The sequence below is a fragment of the Fukomys damarensis genome, unplaced genomic scaffold (genome assembly GCF_012274545.1).
Source record: "Fukomys damarensis isolate Sample0158 unplaced genomic scaffold, DMR_v1.0_HiC HiC_scaffold_14, whole genome shotgun sequence".
In the NCBI taxonomy this organism is placed as follows: domain Eukaryota; kingdom Metazoa; phylum Chordata; class Mammalia; order Rodentia; family Bathyergidae; genus Fukomys; species Fukomys damarensis.
Genome location: NW_022900926.1, coordinates 80835424 through 80861171, shown reverse-complemented (window position 1 = coordinate 80861171; position 25748 = coordinate 80835424). Strand labels below are relative to the sequence as shown.

The 25748-nt window shown below is 35.1% G+C and overlaps 1 protein-coding gene across 4 annotated transcripts in view; it reads right to left on the bottom strand.

Annotated features, from left to right (window-relative positions):
- Nucleotides 1-25748, bottom strand: part of Usp45 (ubiquitin specific peptidase 45) — a 60091-nt gene that overhangs the window by 3501 nt on the left and 30842 nt on the right. For 2 of the 4 annotated variants that reach the window (XM_010637370.3, XM_010637371.3), the window contains exons 9-16: nucleotides 19688-19775; nucleotides 12119-12200; nucleotides 9970-10061; nucleotides 8959-9015; nucleotides 8501-8644; nucleotides 6340-6997; nucleotides 4423-4520; nucleotides 2464-2550 (exon numbers count right to left, since the gene is read on the bottom strand). In XM_010637370.3, the coding sequence (XP_010635672.1) occupies nucleotides 2464-2550; nucleotides 4423-4520; nucleotides 6340-6997; nucleotides 8501-8644; nucleotides 8959-9015; nucleotides 9970-10061; nucleotides 12119-12200; nucleotides 19688-19775 (1306 nt within the window). Of the gene's footprint in view, nucleotides 1-2463; nucleotides 2551-4422; nucleotides 4521-6339; nucleotides 6998-8500; nucleotides 8645-8958; nucleotides 9016-9969; nucleotides 10062-12118; nucleotides 12201-17355; nucleotides 17924-19687; nucleotides 19776-25748 lie in introns of those variants that run through there. The other 2 variants (XR_004517167.1, XM_019209470.2) reach the window with 2 other exon arrangements.

Below are 25748 nucleotides of genomic sequence, written 5' to 3'. Positions count from 1 at the left end.
TCCGTACTGGGGATCAAACTCAAGACCTTGTGCTTGTGAGGCAGGTGGTGGCACCATTGAGCTACATCCCCAGCTCTTGCTTACATTTTAAAATAAAGAAGAGGGCCTGGGATTTAGCACTCAGTGGTGCCACCACCTGTCTTGCAAATGCAAGGACCCAAGTTCAATGCCTAATACAAAAAAAAACAAAAAAAAAAAACAAAAAAAAAACTAAACTAAACTAAAATGAAGAGTAAAACATACTTTTTAAATTTTATGAAAGTAAAGAGGAAGAAGATAGAATAGACATGAGAAAAAAAGGTTTCTTTGAATTTATTTTGTTTAATGCATTTGATACATTTGGCTTTGAAATTATATAAACATTTTATGTATTAAACAAAATTAAACTTTAAAAAGCAATCTCCAAACAGGAAAGATTTTAAAGTGCACAAATGAATAATATAGCCAGGTGTGGTGACACTTGCTTGTAATCCTAGCACTTGGGAGGCTGAGGCAGGAGGATCTCTGCAAGTTTGAAGCCAGCATGGGCTTCAAGACCAGTCTGAACTACATAGTGAGACCCCGCCTCAAAAACAAAACTAAACAAAACAAAACAAAAAAACAATATATCCAGCAGGTGACATAACTCATCCTGACCGAAACCACTGAGGTTATGTCAAAATGACTAAGGAGACAGCCTGAAGTGGCATTCAATGGTCAAACAAGGATATATCAGTTAATCTATTAGAACATAAAAAGAACAATGTAATATATTGAAACATGTCTATTTAATCCTGAAATTCATCATGATAAATTAATCACAGTTTGAGGATACTTAGTGAAGTACAGTACTTCATTATTTTAAAAACTGGTTTAGAAAGAGTCAAGCATTTATCCTTCCTTTTCTGTAAGAACCACACCATAAAATAAATAAATAAAAAGAAGCACTGTGGAGGTAGAGGCAGGAAGATATGATGTGAGTTCCAGGCCAGCCTGAATTACACGGCAAGACCCTGTCTCAAATAAACACAGCAAAACAAAATAAAAAACTGAAGGAATAAAAATGAAGATAAATGGAATTTCTCTAGTACTATAATAAATGAAGGAGATTTAGAAAAGAATACCTCCACAGAACAGCCTTACCAGAAAGGAGGGGGTGTGTTCAAACCTGAATCTACTCAAGTTTCTCTAGGTCTGACTACCGGTTTGTAGTATATAAAGAAGACAATCAAAACCTAAATTATAGGCAATTACAAGAAAAATAACCCAGTTTCTTCAAAAACTAAATGGCAAATGAGGGGAGAGAATCTGAAGAGGAGAAACCACATAAAGAACCACATGGCCTTTATATAGATATTAACTCATTTTAAAATCACATTTGGGAGATAACTGTATATATGTACACTAGATGACATGAAGGAATTACATTAAATGATGCTGTAGTTATGTTTTTTTTAAGAAAGATAGACAGTCTTTCTTATGTTATAGATGAAACATTTATGGGTGAAATGATGCCTGACACTTCAAAGAGTAACAGGGAAATGGAGGATGTGCTCAGACCTGAGGTTCTAGGGCTGGGTACTGGAGGCTCATTATAATGTTCTGCCTAACTCTGTGCACACTAGAAATCCCCTTAATAGGTACTTTAAAATATATAATGTTCCTATAAATTTAGCATAACTTACTGGATTTCATTATTATTTTTAACACATTATTAAATTCTAGCATACCAAGTATTAACACTTGACAGATAGTGCTGGTTTTCCACAGTAGATAAATTAGATTTACCAGGAAACAGCATTTAAAATTCTTTCGTTTTGACTGGGCAGTGTATTGAGAAAGTAAAGTTCAACAGCATTTGGGTATTTATCATCAAACCTGGACTTCTGGACAATAATCATGCGCAGTACTTGAGGTTACTTTGTAAGTGGTTCCCTCAAGAAAAACTCACTTTTATCATCACAGTTCTTACATAAAGTACAAGCGACTGTAAACCTATTTCTATACCTAGAGGTATAGTAGTATGACTAGTCTCTATATCAGTTAGTAAGGCATTAGCCATTTTGAAGTATCGTACTCATCTGACAAATACACTCCTCTCAGTGGCACACATGAAAAACAGCACATTGGTTTGATTTGCAAAAGATACAGAACTCCACAAATGCTAAACTGACTACTGATTAAGCAGATCATTTACGAGGAAAGAGAGAGCACAATACCTGATCACTTCTCTCAGTAACTATCAGCTTATAATACATTTACACACAGCTTCTATCTTCATAAGCATCATGCCTTATCTTTCTCCCAAAGGTCACATCCAGTGTATTAAATGTGCCACAAGTTACTGATTTAACTGCATTTTTAGAGGTGAAGTTTATTTAAAAAACAATGAATCAAAGCAGAGCTAATAAATAATGCACAGAATACCTTTAAGCTTATTAGCTTATTAATAGCAAGTTGATTAAATTCCCCAATATACAGTACCTTACAGGTAGCAGAGCAGAAGGGTGCCAAATCAAGTGTAAGCGGAAAATCTACATGTCTGTTTACTTTACGAAGATTCATGCCAGCCTTAAAAAGATTTTTTTAAAAGTGTTTTTTAATGCAACAAAATTAAGTCTAAAGCACTGTGTTAAAACTAAGAGGAATTCTAGAATTTAAATAAATATGACTAATAGAGTCCACAACTGATATGATTTAAGTTAAAAATTAGGTTTCATAAACAATTACTGCAAAGATTATTCATTTAAATGGGTATTGAACCATGAACAATAGGGTACTTGCACTTCCTTTTCAACACCTATGGAAAAATAAATTTAACGTGTTAAAAGCCAAGCTACTGAAACATATGCTATCATGAAATGTATCCAAGTAAAAAGCCAAGACCTTGGTGTTCTAGGCCTAACTCAATGACTTGTTAACAGTGTACTTGATTTAAGGACTTCATCTAGGTTGAGGCAAAAAACAGGTACCAAGTAGCATGGTGGTGCACACCCATAATTCCAGCACTCTGGGAGGCTGAGGCAGAATGATTTTGTGCAAGTTTAAGCCTAGCCCAAGCAGTTCAGTAACTTAGCAATACCTTGTTTCAAAATTTAAAAATTTTATAAAGGACTGGGCATGTAGCTCATGTGCAGGCCCTGGGTTCAGTCCCAGGTATGGAAAAAAAAAGTACAAATGGATTATAAATCCTTTTCATTTCTAAAATTCAATAATATCCACTCATTAAAAAGAAAAAACCTGATCAATAAAAGTAAATGGCATACATTACACAAATCAGAAGGAACCTTTATGGGATTGTGTGTGGGTGGTGCTAGGGATTGAACTGCTAGGCTGTTCCTACACCCTTCTGCCTGCACTCTTGCCCTGTTCTCTGCTTCCTGGCTGCCTGAAGTGAGCAGCTCTGCACCACACCCTTCCTTCTGTTTCTGCCACTGAGCCAGTCAGCCATGGGCTGAAACCTGAAACCATAAACCAAATTAAACCTCTCCTCCTTTGAGTTACAGGTGTCAGGTATTTGTCCCAGCAATGGAAAGGCAATTAATACATTTCCTGAATAAATCCAGCCCCCTTCCCAACTGATTTGAAAGTCTTCATCTTAATATAGTAACTTTAAATTGTATTCATGAGTACCAAAAAAAAAAATAAAATAAATTGTATTCATGTTTTATTTGCTGGTAATTCTAATCAAATTCATTCCATTACTACAGTTTTGTTTTAAAAAACAAATTTTAAAAATTAACTTTTTTTAGTATTTTAATTATTCATTCTTCCAAAGAAATTTAAAAATACAAAAACTCACTGAGAAAAGGCATTGTATTAAAATTACAAATAAGTGGAAAAAATCTGACACATTAAAAATATTTAGCTGCCCTGGACTATGAAGTCCTACAAATACAGGCCTGTCTTGGAGCCTTTTTAAGTGTTGTTTTCCCTCAGGCACCCTTTTTGGGGGTCCTGAGTGAGAGTTCAGAAAGCCCTGTGTACTTGACTTGCTTTTCGTTTTCTGAGACAGGGTCTCACTATGCAGTCCAGGCTGGCCTTGAATTCACTGTGTAGCCCAGGCTTGGCCTTGAGCTTACCAGCAATCGTTCTGCCTGAGCCTCCCAAGTGCTGGGATTACAGGTGTGTGCCGCCCCACCCCTGTGTACTTTCTTGGCTGCTTTTAAGTGTCCATAATAAAACTTATTTTCCAGTAACGCACACAGACATATGCCATTTAGAGGTATCACTTAAGGTTTCTACTGCCAAAATCTTCAATTATTGTGAATTAAACAATTTTAATCAGAAAAATCTTGTAAACTCTTATGGCTTGAAATCCATCAAGACAATTTTTTAATTCAACAAATTACTCTCTAATCTTAACAATATTCTAATGGGACTTAGTGCTCTGCAAAACACACATGATGCGGGAAACTACAGTGTTACTAAGGGGATTTTTACCTGATGGAATCTTTTAAGATGGAGAATTAGGATAGCTGGAACAGCAGAAATGAGCAATTGCTTCCTCGCATTAGTATAAACTCCTTCTGCTTTCTTTTCTGTATAAAATACAATAAATTTGTAAAAATCTATCATATATACATTTATACATATAGAAGCATTGTATTACATTTTTAAAACATTAAAGAAATTGGTCCTAACGGGGCAATTAGCAATGTGAAATAGGAAGAAAAGGACCAAAGGTGTAGGGACAGTGAGAAGGATAGGGAAAGGGGAATAAGGGAAAAGGAAAAAATATAAGAAAATGTAAAAATGGAATTAAATTGTTTGAAGGTGGGGAGGGTAGGACTGGCATGTAAAGGTACAAGATCCCAGTAATGAATGTAACTGTACTGTCTACCTAGAATGTACCAATAAATTCAATTAAAAAAAAAGAAATTGGAATTCTGATTACCAGGTGTCTCTATTCCTTTCCAAAAGACTACTAAAATGAAAGTTTAGTAGGGAATTCCTTAAGCACATAATGACAAAGAATAGGAGAGATGACACCTGCCACAGAACTTTGGGAGCTGGAAAGCAGATGGACTAGGAGTAACTTGTACAAGTGTCCTTCAGCCAAACACAACCAGAAGCACAACTATAGTTTAATAAGTTGAATTTATTACTCTGCAGCAAAGGGAGAATCCACAACATGGGTAATCATGGGACATTTCAATAAGTCTGTTACAAAGGATTTATGACAGGTTTAGAATATGGACAACTGCATATGGAACTCTAAAGTGGTATTTTTCCCTTCTCCCATCTAGCGATTTTTAAAAAATTACTAGTGTATTAAGCATGTCTTTATTCTGATGCTTTGATATCTACAGCATGGCTGACACTGGAGGGACAGCTTCTCCCAGACAGTGAACGATTAATATGCATATTTTATATGCACACCAACATTCCCAAATCCATATCCCATCAATATCCTTTATTGGACCATTATATTCTGGGCCACTATCCTGCTGCCTAATCACCCCAGGGCCAGGTACCAGTTAATTAGAGATAGCCCCTATACTCAAGATAAATTATTGGAACTAGACAATACAGTCTTCTTTACCCTGCCTTACCAGTTTCTTCCCTCAGAAACTATATTCTCTTCCTGACTGATCGCAGTACTCCACCACAGGGCCCTGTATAGTATGGCATTCTCCATTTCTTGGGAATCATTAACTGTATTTTTCAATTGCAACCACTTTCTGATCTCTTGGCTTTGTCATACCTGAATAAGAGTAATTCCCACATTTTAAAGCAACTATTTAATTAAGACGAGGCACACTGAGAATTTCTTACTTAACAATCCTCCCTTTCCCATTTTTCTTGGTCAACTAAACATAGTCATTATATGACTACCTTCATAGCATACAAATATTTAAAATCTTTCAACACATCTTAAGCTTACAACAGACTGATGGGATTTATGAAAGACATTAACTCCCTGGAGATACAACCAAAAGTTTTGGAACATTTTTTTCAGAAATATTTTCAATAGCTAGTTCCCTCAAATAAAATTATGTGGATTTGCATTTTCTCTCCTTTTTGGGGCGGGGGGTACCGGGGATCAAACTTGGAACCTTTTGCTTACAAGGCAGGTGGCACCACTGAGCTAAATCCCAGGCTGGATTTGCATTTTCAAAACAAAGGTACATACTTCTTGCTCTTCGATTTATTTCAACAAAAATTGGTTGAAAAGTGATCAAAAATCTACTTACCCAGTATCTTAGGTGCTGAGGACAATTATGAATAAGACAGTTCCTGTGTCAAGCAGTTCAAGTATGAAAAGAAGGGTCACAGATTCCTCCACTTGGGATCTATAACCCACTAGTCACTGGTAATCCGACAATAACACAAGAACAAATTAAGCTAAAAATTTACCTGCAGAACTGGTTTCCTTTTGGTATTTCTGTTTCTTTTCAGTACAACTCTCACAGAGAAGCTTATTATTCCCCATTAGTAATTCCATGGATGTAAACTGGTAGAGGCAGGACTGAACTGAACATTCTTTAGAAGTAGTTACATAGCTCTGAGAAAGGGTCTGAAAAGCATTTTGGGGACTGTGCGACCTCATATATTTCTCCTCTGAAAAATTATTTGGAACATTCAGTGGCTGAGTTTCTCTGTCAAAATCTCCATCTCCAATTACAGTGCTGCTCAAACAAAGCTGAGAAATCGCGTCAGCCATTCCCTCATCACCGCTGCCGGTCTCCTTGGCACGTGGTACTTCCCTGGCTGATGGCTGGGGAAGGCGCCCACCCAGGTGCACAGTGGATTCACCACTAGGTCCAAGCAGAATGGTAGGCTTTAGCGCGCTTTCTGATTCCGAGGCCTCGCTGTCCGCGTCAGCGCTGCTCTCAGACTGACTGGTGGCCTTCTCGCTGCCCTCGCTGGGGCTTTCATTCAGAGAGGCCTCGGTGCCCACAGTGCTCACAGACGCTGAGGGCTCTCCACTCAACCCAAGGCTGGCATTTTTCTTATGCGTAACAGTTTTCTCTTTTCCAGATGACAACTGTCTTACATGTTTTCTTTCATGATTCTGTAAGTTGACAGTGTTTTCAGAGAAAAGAATCTTGTGACCTTATTGAAAATAAATGTCAATAAGTCCCATTTAACTGTTCCACAATTATTAAATAAGTACTGTACTACTCTTCTGAGGTCCATTTCCTAATTATCCAAACTAAGAGCAACAGAAGATATACAAATACATACTTCTAACTCAAAAGTAAAGCTTTACATGAGAAACTAACAACAGTGGTTGCCTGTTTATATAGGAAGAGAGTTTTTATAGAAGACAACTATGAAGGAAACTTTTTTTTTTTTTTTGAGACAGGGTCTCCCCTGTAGTTCAGGCTGGCCTTGAACTCTCAGCGATTCTCCTACCTCAGTTTCCCAAGTACTAGGACTATAAGCTTACAGGGGCTCAACCACGCCTGGCTGAGGGAGACTTTTCAATTAAGTCTTTTCTGTTTTGTTCTTTTTTAACTTTGGTGCAGCAAGTTGTACTCAGGGCATTCACACTCACAACCTACATCGCCAACCATTTTTTTATTTTAAGATAGGGTCTAAGTTGCCCTGGCTGCCATAGCTCTGAAGAAGAATATTTTATTCATGTCTAGTCTTTAATTTGCCTAACAGTCGCTACTTTTTGATCAGACTAAGTAGTGTCAACCCTATTTCTTGAGCTGGGAGTGGTGGCACATGCCTATAATCCCAGCACTCTAGAAGTTGAGACAGGAGGATCACCCTGAGTTTGAGAACAGCCTGGGTTACATAGTGAGTTCAAGGCCAGCCTGAACTGCATAGTGAGATTCTGTCTGAAAAAAACAAAAAACAAACAAATGAAATAAACAAACCCGAACTAATAAGGCTTCTAGATCTGTCTTAGACAATAAATGAAGAACACAGAAAACACTGTTAATACCATGCATGAGAAGGCATCAGAAAATGAAATATTACTGAATATGGGAAACTGTTTTTAAAAAATCAGCAAATAAAATGCCAAAAAAAGTGAGAGAGAAATCGTAGATTAAAGAAACATGACGATCGACAACAATCCAAAGTATTAAATTCAAACTTTAAAAAGCAAAAACTGAGTAAAAAACAATTACAGAAATTTAGATAATGAATGAATACTTGGTGTTACTAAGAAGTTACTGATATTTTTATTTATGATGATGGTTCTGTATAAGGAACACCTTGCACATATTTTTTTTTCTTTTTGAAGTGCTAGGTATCAAACTCAGGGCTTTGAGGCACTAGGCAAGTACCACAGAGCTACTCTCAACCCTTACAGAATATCTTTTAGAAATATACTTTGAAGTGTATATTTGGGATTTGTTTCAAAAGAATCCGGATGGGTAAGGGGAAGAATATGGGTAGATACAGAAAAGTTTTATTAGCCATGAGTTGATCATTATGAAGCTGAGAGATGAGTGCCCTGGACTTGATTATACATTCTTTACTTTTGTATATACTTGAAATTTTTCTTAATAAAAAGTGTTATAACCAAATGCCTAACAAGTAATGCACAGAGACTTGCCTTTTCTTTAGATGAAGGATGCTTCTTGGCAGCTCTGGGTTGATGAGCACTTTCTATACCAACAGTATCACAGTACTGGTCAGGATCTGCCTCCTGTAAGCTTCTATTTTTATTCACTTTTCCCAACAGCACAGGTTTTGAAACCTATTAGGATGTTGTATACATAGCAAACTGTTTCAGCAAGTAAATTCTGGATATTATTTTCTTTTTAAAATTCCTAACTCACTTGAAATACAAAAAGGACATTTTTAAAATAAATTCTCAAAATATGAAGTGTAAGAATTTAAATTCCTAGAGAATATGAACTATATCATGCTTCCTGTACCCCTGCACAAACCCCAATGTCAAACTTAATTATATATAAAAAGATAAAGCCTCCCAGATATGATAATATACTCAACAAATGTCTAAATGAATAAATATTTTTACAAAAGCCTCATGATTATTTTTTCCCTTACCCTTTCTTCTATTATAGGAAGTGAAATATCAATGAAAGGATCTGTCACTGTGGAGATCTTCAAAAGAAAAGAGATTGAGAACTTCAATTAGAATTTTAATATATTTTATAAATATCAAAGAAATCAAACTTCTAGCAACTTAAAATTTTAAGCTAAAACAAAGTACAAAATGTTAAGAAAAAGCCATAAAAAACAGATACTGACAGTATTTTGTAGATTCTTTAGAATAATTCTGTTTTTTAAAATTTTTCCTACTTTTGTGAGAAAAAAATCAACTTCTATGTTGAATATTCTGGAAATTTAAGTGATTCATCATGTAGACATATTCCACATGTGACACAGGCTAGAAGGGAATAAATAATTTATAATTCTAGAGAGGGGAGAAAAGTGCTCCATAATCTGGGACAAGAAAAATGAATATAAAAACTTCATTTTACCATTAAAATCTGATAAAACTTTAAACCTATCAAAGGAATATTCCATACTAAGCAAATGAAAATCTATAAAAATTTATACATGCTTTAAGTTTTTTGTTAAAGATGGCATTTAAAATGAAAATTATTTTGAAATCCAAGAGTACACACACACACACACAAAACTTCAGTAAGTCACATAAATACAAAATTCCAAAATTTCAATCAGTTATCATAGAATCACCCATTATGTCACTATATTATTTCAACTGGAATTATATTTTAGGACATTTCAGTGTAATGTAGTTACTGTTTTCACAGAAGTTTCTCACTTCAGTCTAAACAGGAAGTTAATATATTTTAGTACATTAAGATAGATTAAAAGCACTACATAGGTGTTTCAAAAGGGAAATCACAAACATTTACTTGAAAAAGTAATTAAAAGTTATGTCTTTCTAAGAGTGCAAGGTCTATTTTTTAAAACACTTTTAGGAATGTCATAAATTTTTTAAACAACTGTTCATTATTATATGTGAAATAAAACAATAAAATAATGTGATTTTAATCTATTCTATAAGGTGAATTTCAGAATACCTACATTTGCACATTCTTCACACATGACTGTGCTAGTTAATTCACCAATAAAGATCCGATCTATGAAGTTCATTTTCACACCTTCTTTTCCATACGCTGCAAAAATCATACTTTTTTAACCAAAAAAAAAAAAATCAACCATCCAACAGTGTTAAATATTATTATCTATTCAAAAGTAATCTGAATTGGGCAAATTTCCTGTATCACACTGAATATTTTACTATATAAATTTATACTATCGTTTTCTCCTTTACAATTTTGTAGAGCAAATATGACTGACAAATATCATACTCTCCAAGAAGTAGTGAATTGTTCTTAAGAGGCGAGTGAGAGCATCCATACCATACCTCAGCTTCTCCTACAAAACCTTTCAAAGACTGTGGTTAACACCGAAGTAAATGGAAGAATTGGGGGCTGGGGATTTAGCTCAGTGGTTCTGCCCCCTGCCTCACAAGCTCTAGGACGGGAGTTTGATCCCCAGTAATAAAAACAACAAAAAAAAAGAATTGGGGGAAAGATTATGTTTTCAGGATGCAGATGCCAGGACCATGACTATGAGAAATAGTTAAAAAGACAAGTAAACACAGTGTAGTGTAAGGAATTAACATGGGCATGAATAACTCATCTAACCATACATACAGACATGCTTAATATTACTTCTGCAAGTTAAAATCACTTTTCTTAGGAAACATTTATAAATCAAAAGACACTGCCTTTCATATTTTTAAAAATAATCTGGGGTTTGGAAAAATAGATTAAACATAAGCTACAAATGGGCTTAAGCTGGGCAATAAGTACAAGAGGCTGCACTATACAATTATCTCTACTTTAACAGAAATTTGAAAGTTTTCTTAATAAGCCACAAGGGGGAAAGTATATTAACAAATATTCACTCTCTTTTCAAGTCCTCTTCTGTCTTTTTTAGGCCTTTACCTTCAAGTTTCATATAAATAGCATTTAAAATAATTTAAAATATCCGAGGCACTGAATGACAGAGCAGATTTATATTTGACATATTAATAAACATTTATTAACTACATAACTATTTAGAAATGCTATGGTAAATTAAGGTGTTTCATTAAGAAAAACTACACAAGGGATTAAAATGGGAAGGATTACAAAACAGAAAGAAAAACTGGGCTGTTATCTCAATCATGCACTAGATGGCACTATCCTAACACAATATGGAACATACTTCAGACAAGAGCTTCAATGTTTAACAGTGATACAATTTTAGAGCACACAATAACAATGTTTATAAATTATATGCTATAAAAATTAGAAAAATATAAATAGAAGTTAGAAAAGAAATAAGTAAAACATATTTTAAGATGTCTTCTAAAAATGAGGACAAAGCTGGGCCAGAAGGCTTGCAAGTTTGAGCACACCCTAAGCAACTCAGTGAAGTAGTGGAGCCCTGTCTCAAAATAAAAAATAAAAGGGGTTGTAATGTAGCTCAGTGCAGAGGCCCAGTGTTCATTCCCCCAGTACTGCAAAAATTAGTTAATTTAAAAAACAACTTCATACTAACATTAGTTAATATCTAAAGGCACAATGTACACTTAGGACTAGGTAAATTGTTAGTATCACCTTCATAAACTCATGTGCATAAATATAAGTGATCAACTTATTTATATAATCATTATTTTTTCCCATATTTCAACTGATGAAGAGAGCAAATACTAAGAGTGGCCAATAAGTCTTCAACTTAGCAGTACTCTCTTTTCAATAAGTGGCTTCTTTGCAAGAGCCTTTGGAGCACTCAAGCCTTATAGTTAGACAAAACTAGGTAAGACTCATAAATCTACTTATCTAAGTACCAAAATGATACAGCATAATAAATGTGAACTTGAAAGGGAAATTGCCACTTTTAACTATCTGTCAAGTCTCCCTTAGAAAACCTTACATAGAGGCATCAGTAACAATCTGTATAAATGCTATTAGCTTTATTTTTAAGAAATTCACCTGCATGCATACTAACATTCTCCTGTCCCTCTAGAGCATCTTACAGTCACCAGTGTAATTATATGCTCCTTCTAAGGCCACTATTTTAGAGAATTCGTTTATATAATGTTCATTTCTTTTTCCCCTGAAAAGAAACTTTTAATATTTTCTTCTAGAAAAATATTTTAACAGTTCAATAGTCAACATACCTTTGACTTTTTTTCTAGTTTCATCATTAGCAGTTTTAGTAGTTGGATTGTTAAATGCTTTTAGAATGCTAGCTTGTATTCTCTGTAAAACAAAGTTAACAGAATCAAATCTAGTACTAGTTAACTAAGACCTTATTCTCTTAATAAAAAGACTTTCAAGTAGCAAGGTACACTGTAGATCTGTTACCTAGCCTAAAAATAAAGTGTGACTTAAAAAAAATCAAATATGCCCCTCTATTCATAGTTCTAAAATTTCATGACTCAGTAACTTTCTACTGCCAAATTCTCACAAGACTCAAAATTACTATGTTTACGTTCTCTCTTGGGTTTAACATGTTTTACAGTTACCTAGCCTAAAAATAAAGTGTGACTTAAAAAAAAATCAAATATGCCCCTCTATTCATAGTTCTAAAATTTCATGACTCAGTAACTTCCTAATGCCAAATTCTCACAAGACTCAAAATTACTATGTTTACGTTCTCTCTTGGGTTTAACATGTTTTTATTAGTCTATGAAAGCAAGCAATCTAGATTGCTTTTTCTTATAGGCTTAGAGTCAGTTTATCCCCTCTCCATCTCTAAAATGAAATTAATCAGGACAAAAACAAAGCAAAACTAACAGACCATATAAAATTTCTTGTCTAAGAAGAAACCTTTAAAGGGTATGTAAAAAAATTGAGATGTGTTATGTACATGTACCAACTCCCCATAATGAATGTAATCATTATGTACTGCAAACATGTACTAATAAAAATAAATTTAATAGAAATCATTAATATGACACTATATAGTAATAAAAATAAAAATTAAAAGAGATAAAACATATATCAAGCTGGTTACTATGCTACCCACAATACACACACACACACACACACACACACACACACACACACACACACAAAACTAAAGTCCAGAATATCAATTTAGTATACCAAAAAGAATCCCCCAAATGTTAATTATGGTTTTATTTTAGGGTTAGTTGTCAATAATGATCATGTCTGCAGGAGCTCTTAGTAAATGACAAAGTTTATATTTCTCTATTTTTGTGTATGTTTTAAGGCAGATTCAATCTCACAGAAAACTTTCAGAACAAAATAAAACTATTCCAAGAATAAAGAATTAAGTTGATAAATTATCTTTTATACTAGTTGTGTTCCTAATTAGTGAATGAATTTTGTCTGTTCTAATTCACACTGTGATCATGGAGTAAAGAAGTTTGTTAATTTTCTTTCAAAATTTTTTTCTTTCTCAAAAGATATTTTCCTTGATCGTAAGTTTTAATATATAAAACCACTATCTGAGTCGGACTTTAAAGTGTGAAAATGATAAATAATTTGGTTGCAAAAACAATTATGTCAAAGAGAAATTAAATTCAAATTGCACACTTTCCAGAGAATAAAAACATACCACATCGTCCGAGGTATTTCCCAGGGTTCAAAGGAAATTTCACAGCCTTAACTATTTCAATCAAGTGAAAAGGATAAAAACAAATGGATTAAGCAGTCAACATAAAGGAGAAAAAACAACAAAACTAAAATTAGAGGGTTGGGATTTAGCTCAGTGGTTCTGCTGCCTGCTTCACAAGTTCAAGATTCCGAGTTCAATCCCCAGTACAAAAAACAACAACAAAAAAAAAAAAAAAAAAAAAAAACCTAAAATTAGAGCTGGGGATTTAGTTCAGTGGTGCCACATCTGCCTTTCAAGAGCAAGGTCCTAAGCTTGATCCCTGGTACCGAGAAAAAAAAAAAAAAAAAACTAAAGTTTTTTAAAGTTTCTTTAATTTTGTTAGTGGTTTCTCATATTTCTTTGGTGTGATAGTATATATTACACTATTACCTTACCCAGGGGTAAGCCAGATGTGCTGGCTTTAACAAGCCTCACTGAGAACACATTTGTTTTATTTTTAATTTGTATTAGTATACATTTGCATTACATAACGACTGCATTCATTGTGGGGAGCTGGTACATGTACATAACATCTTAATTCATTCTATGTCTCCTTTCCCTTCCCTCCCTCCATCTCATGGTCCCCTTCCATTTGTAAATGATCTAGCTCCGTTTCTTATCTATCCTTCATTTTGCTCTTCATTTATATTTTGGGTTTCTCATGTAAAAGAAATCTTGTGAGATTTAAGCTTATGTGTCTGATTTATTTCATTTAACATTATGGCCTCAAGGTGCATCCATTCCTACAAATGACTCAAATTTATCCTTCTTTATAGCAGAAAGCCAGATCATCCTCCGAAGGCTCTCTCAGCTTATCTTCTTTAAGGATCTCTCAGCCAATAATAGCACAAGTTTGTGCTTGCTACCCAGGTTCCAAAGCTAAATAATTTACATTATTTATGAGTACATAGGTAGCTCTCAAAACTCTGAGAAAAACAATGCAATGATCTTTGTAAAAGACAAAATGGTGTGTATTTATGATGAATTGTTTTGCTTGTTTTAGCTTTTGTTACTGTTGTTGATTTGTTTTTTGGATTTGAACCCAGGGCCTCCCACACACTAGACAAGCACTCTACCACCAAGCCACAGCCTTTTTTTGGGGGCGGGTACCAGGGATCACACTCAGACCCTTGCACTTGCAAGGCAGGTGGCGAAAACCACTGAGCCAAATCCCCAGGCAGCCCTATTTATTTTTGAGACAAGATCTTGATAAGTATCTCAAACTGGGCTTGAACCAGTCACCTTCCTGCCTCACCTAGATTAGCTGAGATTACAGGTGTGCATCAGCAAGCCTTGCCTAGGGACAAGTATTTAAAGAGGAACAGGCAGCTTCTATGATACTAATAATACCGTGTGTGTGTGTGTGTGTGTGTGTGTGTGTGTGTGTGTGTGTGTTTCTAGAGATGGAACCCAGGGCCTTGTATATGCCAGGCAAGTAATCTATCACCGAGCAACATACCCAGCCCAATAGTCTATTTAGTTTCGTTGTTTTTTTTCTGATACCAGGGATTTTACTCAGGACTTTGCACTTGCCAAGCAGGTGAAGCGGAGCTACATTCCTGGCCCTATTTAGTCTATTTTTTAACTTGGTGTTGCAGGTAAGGGTGGAGAGGAAATTTGTTTCTTGCTATGTATTGAGCTGAATATACATATTATATATATATATATAATATATATATAAATATATAGTGTGTGTGTGTGTGCACATGACATATGTTGTGTAACAAGTTTTTAATGTCCCCACCTCCAACAATTGTAAAAACAAGTTGTATTTATTAACTGAAAATAGTTCCATTCCTGTAACTGCTATTTTCATTAAAGCTATATGGTAGTTAACACAAGATTCAAAACACTTCAATATTTACAAAGTAGGGTATAAAACTAACATGAAATAATTCATACCATATTACACTGCCATGAAATGTATGCTAAGGAAATCAAAACAATAAAATGTCTCCTAGATCTCCAAATACTGAGAAAACATCTAACTCAAATTCAATAAATCTGAGTTAATATACTGCAGATGTTTTCTAAGGTAAAGGTAATTTTCATTCTTTGAAAAAAAGATTTTACTGAATTAAAATGAAATTAGAATGATATAATTCTACACAGGAGAATTATTTAATGGACTGAAATAGAAAATTCTAACGAAAACCAGAATTCACCTTAACTATAGCCCTTCAAGCAGGTAAAGACAAAGGTCTCTAATGTAAATTAAAACTTTTCTACAACTTAAAATTTGTACTAATTCAGACACGAATTTCATTGCTTAAAGACTGCCATATTCTGTAATGTAAAATTACACACAAACTAAAAGTTCACCAATCACTCAGAAAAAGACTAGAACAATGTTACTGTTTAAATGATTAACTCAATGTTAAACCTCTGCTTTTTCATATATTCTAACTACAAATTTATATTATCTTCCCTAAACTTAAGAGTTCATTAAAATATGTAATTTATCAAGTTACCTACTGAATAAAATAAATGGATTTAGGTCCTTATGACCCAGACTTTGGACCATTTAGGTTAAAAGGAAAAAGAGAGATGTTGGCCAGGGAGGTACCTATAACTGCAGCACATCAATCAATCAGCAGTATAAAAGTTCAACTACTGTATATCTCCCTCCTGAACTTCTTTCAAAAACAAGAGTCAAACTCTGTACAGTTTAAGTTACGTAAGATATTCTACCTTTAAAATAATTCTATCCAACAATATGTTGAGGTGATATATTTTAAGATAATAAAAATGCAGTATGAATTTAGTTGATAGCTCCAATTAGAAAAAAGCAAAGCAGCACAAATCTGTAAGTTGAAGAGTGTCTATAAAAGAACTGCTTGTAGTACATGTGATATACATGTCTGTACATGAAAAATGTATAATGTCTGTACAAATGATCCAGTAAGAGTTGTATTCTATTCAGTGAGTATATTCCTCAACTTTATAATCAAAAGAAAAGACTGTAGTGAAACAATATGAAAGAAGGTCAGTAGTTTTCAGGTATTACTGAAAGATTCTGGCGGCAGACATAACACTGTAGCCCTTCTTTAATCAAAAAGCACAAGGCAGTGACACCCTCCAACCACACACGATTAACAGCTGTGGCATTCCCAGGCCAGACAATGCAGCTCCTGCCTGGGTACTCACTGTAACTGACTGCACAACTGTTCCTGCTATGAGACTGAATACATCCACAAACATGACATTGTAATTTTGTCACATCATCTAAAGGCTGCAAATAGCAGACTAAAAATAAGAGTTTTCAAGAACCAATGCATACTGCTTGTGTTTCTACAATACTGTTCATCCTACTGCATCATTCTGATTAAACAATAACTTAACTGTACCACAGGCTGTCATCAAGTTATAGAAGTAAACAGAAAAAAAAATGAAAGATTTTGTTGTTTTGCTTATAATATAAAAAGAAAAAAAACAATGCAAAGAGGTGATTTTTAATCCATTTACAATGATACAAGAACACCATGTAATAAACATAGTTCTGCAAATCCTGGAGGGGAGATCTTCTGGCAACTAACAGTCTGAGTTAATTTGAAAGTAACTATTGTATCATCTGTCAGCCCAGGAATACCATACGGCATTTCTATTCATAATACAAAGAACAATCTCTCTCCACCTTGCCACCGTGTACCTACCCCTAATGAGCATATCAATATACTATAGTTATTGAATTAAATTTAATTCAATAGTGAAAATGTTTAATAGTTTAAATAATAGGTTTTAAAATATTGTTTATTCTCATCATGGTAACCAAGCAATAAAACTAAACTTTAATATGTAGTACTGGTATAATATTAGAAAACCATTTATTTGGAAATCAGAAAGACTTGAGCTTGAATTTCCACTCTAACTATAATTTTCTAGGTCTAAGAAAATGTGATCAAGTATTAGCTCAAGGGGATTGTGCTAATATCCCCCAAACTTAATTATAAATCTCTTAATTGATTGTTTTAAGCAAAAACAGGTAAAGCATAAAGCATTTATTATCCTATCACTGTAACCATTTATTCAAATTACAGTATATTCAAAATAACTGTTAATCTCCATGATATCAGTTCATATAACTTATTTGAGGGACTATTAATTTTGTCCTCTTCCCAATTCAAATTCTCAAAAGATACTGCAATTAAGAACACACAACACATTCAACAGACATTTATTAAACACCAAGCCAATGAAACAGAGATAATTCATAGTACCAGTGAGATCACAATCCAAGAAGGTGACAGATGACATAAAGTTAAATAAAAGGTGGCATGGTTCACAATTTTTTAAATGCATAAAAATAAAAAGGTGGCAGATAGCGGGAGATACTTCCAAAAACTGAATTCAACTAATTTAACTGAAAGTTAAAAAGGGGACAATTGAACATTAGGATTGTAATATATACAGTTTTGTAACAGAACAGATTATTAATTCATTCTTAATTTAAGACAATTTAAAAATATTATTAGAATCCTACTCTCTCTTAGCCAAAAATTGGCCATTAAATGTACAGAGAATTGCCAGATGTGGTGGCACAGGTCTCTAATCCCAGCACTCAGGAGGCTGAGGCAAGAGGACTGCTATGAGTTTGAGGCCGCACTGAGCTACAAAGTGAGTTCAAGGCCAGCCTGAGCTACATAGTGAAACCTTGTCTCAAAAAGTAAAAATGAATAAAAAATAAGTACAGTGTTCAATTCAAACAAAGCAGGCTTTTAAAAGGGGGAGTAAGTGGGATATTGTTCAGTGATAGAGTACGTGCCTACTATCACAAGACCTTGAATTTGATCCGTGGCATTGCAAGAAAGGAAAATAAATAAATAGAAAGGCTACTTTATTACATGTTACCATATATAAACAGATTAAGAAGTATACTTGTCTCCAATAGAAAACAAGCTTTTCATTTATTATGCCAATTACGCTTTTGATTGATGGGGTGGTTTACAGTGGTATGATCAGAGAGTATGTCCAAGGCTCAATGTAGACTCAGGAAAACTGTTACAAATGACTACAATGTCTCCTATGAGTAAGAAAGTAGGAAAATGGATGCCTTAGTCTACAGTCTATTGCTGTAATGAAATACTTAAGACCAGGTAATTTATAAAGAGTAGAAGTTGGGCCAGGATTTTGCTCAGTGGCACTGTACCTGCCAGGCAAGCACAAAGTCCTAAGTTCAATTCCCGGTAGCATGGGGTAAAAAAAAAAAAAGAGTACAAGTTTATTTAGCTCATGGTTCTAGAGGTTGGGAGGTATTATATATAAAAAATTAAATATTTGCCTAGAACCCCCCCAAAGTTGAATTTTACTAATTTAACACTAAAGTCAGGAAACAACCAATCCAACCCAGTAATGGACAGGACTATAATAAACACTAAGAGTCTGTTTATCAGCTATTCCTTCTTTTCTGAGAGGAGTTCCCTGATTCACAAGGCTGAGACTATGCACCTGGTCACCACTGACTAATCTCCAAACGTAACCTAATCCAGCATGGGACAATGATATTTCACTGTCCTGGGCAGACTGTCAGCTCATTTTCTACATATGTGGAACTGCAGCATGCATATTATACATGCTACCACTCACACAGAAACACACTATTGAGTTTGCAGAGAGATAAATGAAAACCTACAGAGAAAAAGGGAAATGAGGTGAATACTTTCTAGACTCTTGATTACTCTTCTGCCTTTATACCCCTGAGATATATCTTCCTTGGCCTAGGTCTTTAACACTCTCTTTTTTGTTTGTTTGTTTGTTTTTGAGATAAGGCCAAAAACCTCTATGTTGCCCAGGCTGGCCCCAAGTTTATGAGCTCAATCGATCCTCTTGCCTCAGCTTCCCAAGTATCTGAGGCTACAGGTGTGCACCATCCTGCCCAGCTAAGATTCTCTTTTCTTTATTTAAGCTAGTTTGAATTATTTCATTTACAAGTGACATTAATAAAGGATAATAAGGCTATAAAAGGATAAAAGAAAATAATACACAGGAAAGGAATAAAAAGTATAGGACACCAAAAAAAAAAAAATCAAATGACTTCTGACTGTATTTTAAAATTATAGTAGAAATTCTTTCTGTTGTGTATCCTTTTCTTAAAGAGAAAATGCAATTAAACATTAAGAAACCTGACCTTTGTTTCTTCTGTCCTCACTGCATCCAACAAATAATGAAGAAGCTCCTGACTATCCTGTTGTTGGAAACCTTTAAATCGAGGTGCCCTATGATTTAAAAACAAATCAGAAAAGAAAACAATAATCATTCCATGGGTCATTGACAATGTTATTCTTACTTAAAAATCACTTTGAAATAACAGCCAATTAAATTTACTACTTTTTCAAGTAAGGAGGACAAAATATGATTCTTATTCTAATCAGGATGAGCTTATAAGTGTACATTGAGAACAAAATGGCTGTAATTTATTAAACAACTATTTTAAGTTGAGTATAGAACAGTTTTACACATTTTAAGTCATAATGTCCCCAATGTGGTTGAGACACACTATTTCCTCCAGCATACACACACACACACACACACACACACACACACGAAGGCTTAGAAGAAGTATTTAAATAATTTGCAAGATCATATAGGTAGGGAAAAAAAAAACATTCAAACCCAAGCCACTGTTACATATATTTCTACTTTAAAAACTGAACAGAAAGGCAAGTATTTATATTAAAATCTAAGACTACAAATTGATATCTCTGTAAATGTATCTTTCAGATTTGATAATTAGAGTTCTTGTGTAATTAGTTAAATCTTATGGTAGCACAAGACCAATTTATAATTATTTCATTACAATATACACATGAAAACATACTGTGATATGCACAACATTTTTTAAAGAATTTATAAAAATTGTGAACTGCATTTTACGCTGGAGAGAACTGCAGAACCTAAACGCAGTAGACACCAACTGAGTCTTCTGAGTCCAGAACTTTAAGAATCTTCCTCACTAAGCATCCACCTAGTAACGCTCTGATGTGAGCCTGACTCCAGTGTGAGCCCAAAGAGCTACCTGAAGCAGGAGTGAATCTAGCCCGTGAGGGGAAACACCTTTCATTTCTCTTTGCCAGTATCTTCCCTGGAGGTCTAGTGGTTAGGATTCGGCACTCTCTCTTTGCCAAGTAGTAGCAAATAACCCCATGATGCTGAGAATACTGTCATTTGCTCCCCCACTGGGCTCCCTTTTCTGCATGTGGTAGAAGCCACTGGCCTCCTAGATCAGAGACAAGGAAGAACAGAAACCAAGAGGGACACAAACTCCACCATTACATGGGCACCACAACTGGCACCAAGACAAGCAGAAAGTGTACAACACTGTATTTGAGGTGTAGATACCAGGAAAGGTCAGGGAAGTGGAAGATGACTAGACAGGGAAATGGGAATTTTTCTGGGATCTTCACTAGCCAGGTGCAAGAAGTCAAGGAGGCCCTTTATGTCTTTCAAAGCAAAGACAAAGAAAAAAGCAAAAACACAAAGCCGGGTGCGGTGGCACATGGCTGTAATCCCAGCACTTGGGAGTCTGAGACGGGGGATCGCAGCTAAGTTCAAGGCCAGCCTGGGCTAGTGAGACCCTATCATGAGGAAAAAAGACAAAAGAAAAAAAAAGCAAGGAGACCAGCCTTGAACAAAAACAAAAAACAAAACTGCCTCTACCATGTCTCTTCCAGTTCCATCTCAGCCATGCATGAACTACTTACTGCCTTCTAAATGAACCAACGAAGAAAACGTAATAAAACTGAAAAAAATACCACACAATGACTCACAGACTCTCTAATACAGCCTATCTGAGCTACTAATGTCAAAAACCTTCAAACTTAAAGGCTACAAAGAAAGAAAATCCATCATATAAAAATATTCAGCCTAATCAAAATAAAGGAAACACTAGGGTCGGGATTTAGCTCAGTGGTTCCAGCGCCTGCCTCGAAAGTGCAAAGGCCAAGTTCAATCCCTGGTACTAAATAAATAAATAAATAAATAAATAAAGGAAACACTAAATATTCAGAGGAACTTTTAACTTAGTAAAAGTGGGGGAAGAAAAAGAAAAAAAAAGAAGTTAATGTGATCCTAGCCAATTTAGCAAGACCCTGTCTCACATTTAAAAATGTAATCAAGGGAGATGTAGCTCAGAGGCAGAGTGCTTGTAGCATGTACGAGCCCTTGGGTTCAATCCCTGGCACCACAAAACAAAAGCACAAACAAAGCAACTTCAAGATGTAATAGAAGAATATATGTATAAGCACAAAACAGGAGATCATCAAGAGAGAGAAAAAATTTGGAACAGGAATCTGTGGAGATGCCTTCTCGGTAGTGGGGAATTAGACACAGTCCAAAAACTTACTATACTACAAACATATCAATGAACTATATAGAGAGGGGAAAAAAGTATAAATGGGATTCAATATAAAATAAATCCCACCAAATCATAAACCTATAACAATAACCTATAATCATAAACAAAATAATAACCTATAATAATAAACAAAAAATTCAGACTCATTGGGTCTGAAAGAGCTCAACACTGAGGGATAAAGGCAAGAACCGGAGCCAGGCTCATTAGTGTATCAGGCCTGGTAGCTTCCTCTAGAGCCAGAAAGGAAGCCCTTAGGTAAACACTGCCTAAGGCTACATACAGAGAGCACAGACACAGCCCAGACAGCAGAGCCAGCCTTTGACAGACTCACATTCCCACAACAAGCAGCACAGATGTACCTACAAACCCATAAGACATCAGACCTCAAGGCTTAGCGCACGGCCAACTTAACACTGTCAGGCAGAGAGGAGTAAATACGAGAAGTGATGGACAGGAGAACGGAAGTGCTGAGAATGGTAGAGGAGGAAGGGAGGAGTAGAAAAAACAGAAAGCAGGGAAACAAAGACGAGGAAAAATGAACAAAGACCTACTCTAAATGACACTACAAACCAGTAAGACACATGAAGAAATTTAATGCTGAAAAAAAAAATCAACTATTAGAATGAATTTGCATTATCTCAAATAAATGGCATAAAAATGTTGCAGTATGTTGAAAAGGTACAAAAGCACAAAATAAATGTGTGTCAATTAAACTAGATATTAATAAAATAGGAACAAATTAACAGGTGGTTATTAAAAAGCTAACCAATTAAAAATACTAGAAACAATAAAATAAAATTGAAGTAGAATAGAAAAGTAAGATTTTATACCTACTGGTACAAAAAAAATCATAATTTTGGGGCCGGAGATTTAGCTTAGTGGCGCAGCACCTGCTTCGTAAGCACAAGGTCCCAAGTTCAATCCCCAGTACCAGAAAAGAAAAACAAAATCAAAATTTTCAAATTTTCTTTTAAGCTAGGTATAGTAGCACATGCCCATGATACCAGCACTTGGGAGGCTATGGCAAAAGGACTGTAGTGAGTTTGATGCAAGCCTCGGCTACACAGTTGAGTTCAAGGCCAGCTCAAACAACATAGCAAGACACCATCTCACCAAAAAATAAAATAAAACAGTGCTTTAATAAAATAAAACTCCAGATTCAGGTCACAAACCCAGTCAAAACTTTCTAAGGTCCTTAAAGATACAAAAAGCCTAGGCCATTCCTCTTCACCTATAAATGGGCCTTTTCCAGCTGTGAGTAGACCACCTTTTTCACCTGTAAGATGGGCCTTTCCCTAGTGATGGTTGCCACCTATGTATGGGCCATCACTTTTCCTGCACAAAGAGCTGTGTCATCTGTAAACTGAATTCTTGTTTTTCCAAAGATTCAAATTCTACAGATTTCCGCCCCCATAAATACACCTAGCTCAATGCCTCTCTCGAGGGCACATACACTATTTTCTTTGAGTATGTACTTTGGTTTTCTGCTTTATCAACCTCTTTATGCCTCTTACTGACTGAAAATTCTTTTTGTGTGCTGGAAGTGAGCAAGCCAGGCAACATGGGTGGAGTGAGTATCACTGATTTGGGGATTTACTTGGATCCTGTCCAGTGACATTATCCCACATAGAAATACAAAAAAAATCCAAAACATATCTAAACACAGATGAAGGGTGAATTAGTAAATTAGAAAACAGCATTACCTGGGGTATGGTGGTGCACTCCCAGCACTCCAGGAGGCTGAGACAGAAAGAGTGATTTTGCTTTTTTGTTTTGTTTTGTGTTTGTTTTTTGAGAGAGTCTTGCTGGGTACTCCAGGCTGGCCTTGAACTCCTTGTGTATCCCAGGCTCTCAAACTTGTGGCAATCCTCCTTCCTCAGCCTCCTGAGTGCTGGGACTCTAGCTGTGCACCACCATGACTAGCTAAGACATGAAGACTGAAAGTTTGAGCCCAGCTTGGACAACTTAGCAAAACTCGGTCTCAAAGTAAAAAAATTTTTAAAGGCTGAGAATATGGATCAGTGAGAAGACTCTAGGTTTAGTCCTAGTACCACAAAAAAATGAAGAAAGAAGGAAGGCAAGAAAGGATGGAGGGAGAGAGGGAGAAGGGGAGGTTACTGAAGTGAGCTGGGATTATAGTTCAGTGCAAAGGCTCTGGGTCCAGTCCTCAGTAGCACACATACACACACACACACAGAGAAAAGAAAACAATACCAAAATGGGCTGGGATGTAGCTTAGTGGTAAAATACAACCTAGCACTGAAAAACAAGAAACAAAACAAAACACACTTAGGAATATAGCCAGACTAGTATAGTATTCTGTACTGTACTTTCATTCTAGCAGAGATTCTGGTGGCTCACAGAATACTACTAAAACCACAAACACTGTCACCATCCATTTATCCAGCTAATTACATTGCCTCAGGGAAAAGCTACTCCTTCTGGTGCCAATATCAAAAGCTCAGCACAAGGCGCACGCATGTAATTCCAGTACTCGGAAGGCTGAGGCAGGAGGATTGTTGCAAGTTTGAGGTCAGCCTGGGCTACATAGTAAGTTCAAGGCCAGCCTGAACTGCATAGTGAGATTCTATCTCAAAAAACAAATAAAAAAGAAGCTCAGCACATCAGTGCTGGTTCACCAAAGGAAGAAATAAAGGGAGTGAAAGAAGACAAGCATGAAGGAGAATGGACAGACAGACTCACTCTAAACTCTGAACCTTCTAAGAAGAAATGCAAGTAAAAGCTCGTGAAATAAGATATGTACCAGAGATAAAAGTATGCTAGTACTGCCTTCTGGTTTTAACAATGTATTATTGTGTAAGATAGAATTATGGATGAAGCTGGAAGAAGGATATACAGGAACTCTATACTATTTCTGTAACTTGATATGAATCTTAAAATTATTTCAAAATAAAATCATTTACCAAAAAAAAAGAAAGAAAGATATTGAAGAATCTGGTCCAAAGAAATACACATCAGAAGCAGCTGCAAGACTCTGTCTCAAACAAAGAAATAGATCCAAACATAAATGGCTTAAAACTTTACCAATCTTTACCAATCTTTTCAAAAGTAGCTTTCTTAGTACATTAAAATAAGAAATTTTAGTATACAAAATAAGTACAAAAATGCAAAAGAAAATGTAAATATTTTTCAAATAATGTTATACAGGTATTCTACTTCAAAGAATGTATTCCACAGAGATATTCCTACAAGTGAAATAAGACATCCACACAGACAAAATATACACACACTCAAATAAGGTATATCCATTTGTATTAAAATTAAGATATATAAACTACATTAAGCAAAATAAGCAATTTGTGAACGTCTATATATATATATAATATATATGTGTATATATATATATATATATATAATCCATATATGCAACTACTTTTGAAAAAATAAAAATGTGATGGGTTGCATTGAAAACACAGATGCACTTAAAAATACTGTACAAAGGACCAGGGATTTAACACCTGCTTCACAAGCATAAGGTCTTGAGCTCGATCCTCAGTACCAAAAAAAAAACTGTACAAAATTGCCTTCAGATTTTCTTTACAAGGTATAGATAAAACTTTGTTTAGATGTTTATATGAAACCATGTTTAGATTTAGATCTTTTCTCAAAGACTGCACTTAAAAATACTGTACAAAGGACCAGGGATTTAACACCTGCTTCACAAGCATAAGGTCTTGAGCTCGATCCTCAGTACCAAAAAAAAAACTGTACAAAATTGCCTTCAGATTTTCTTTACAAGGTATAGATAAAACTTTGTTTAGATGTTTATATGAAACCATGTTTAGATTTAGATCTTTTCTCAAAGACACCTCAA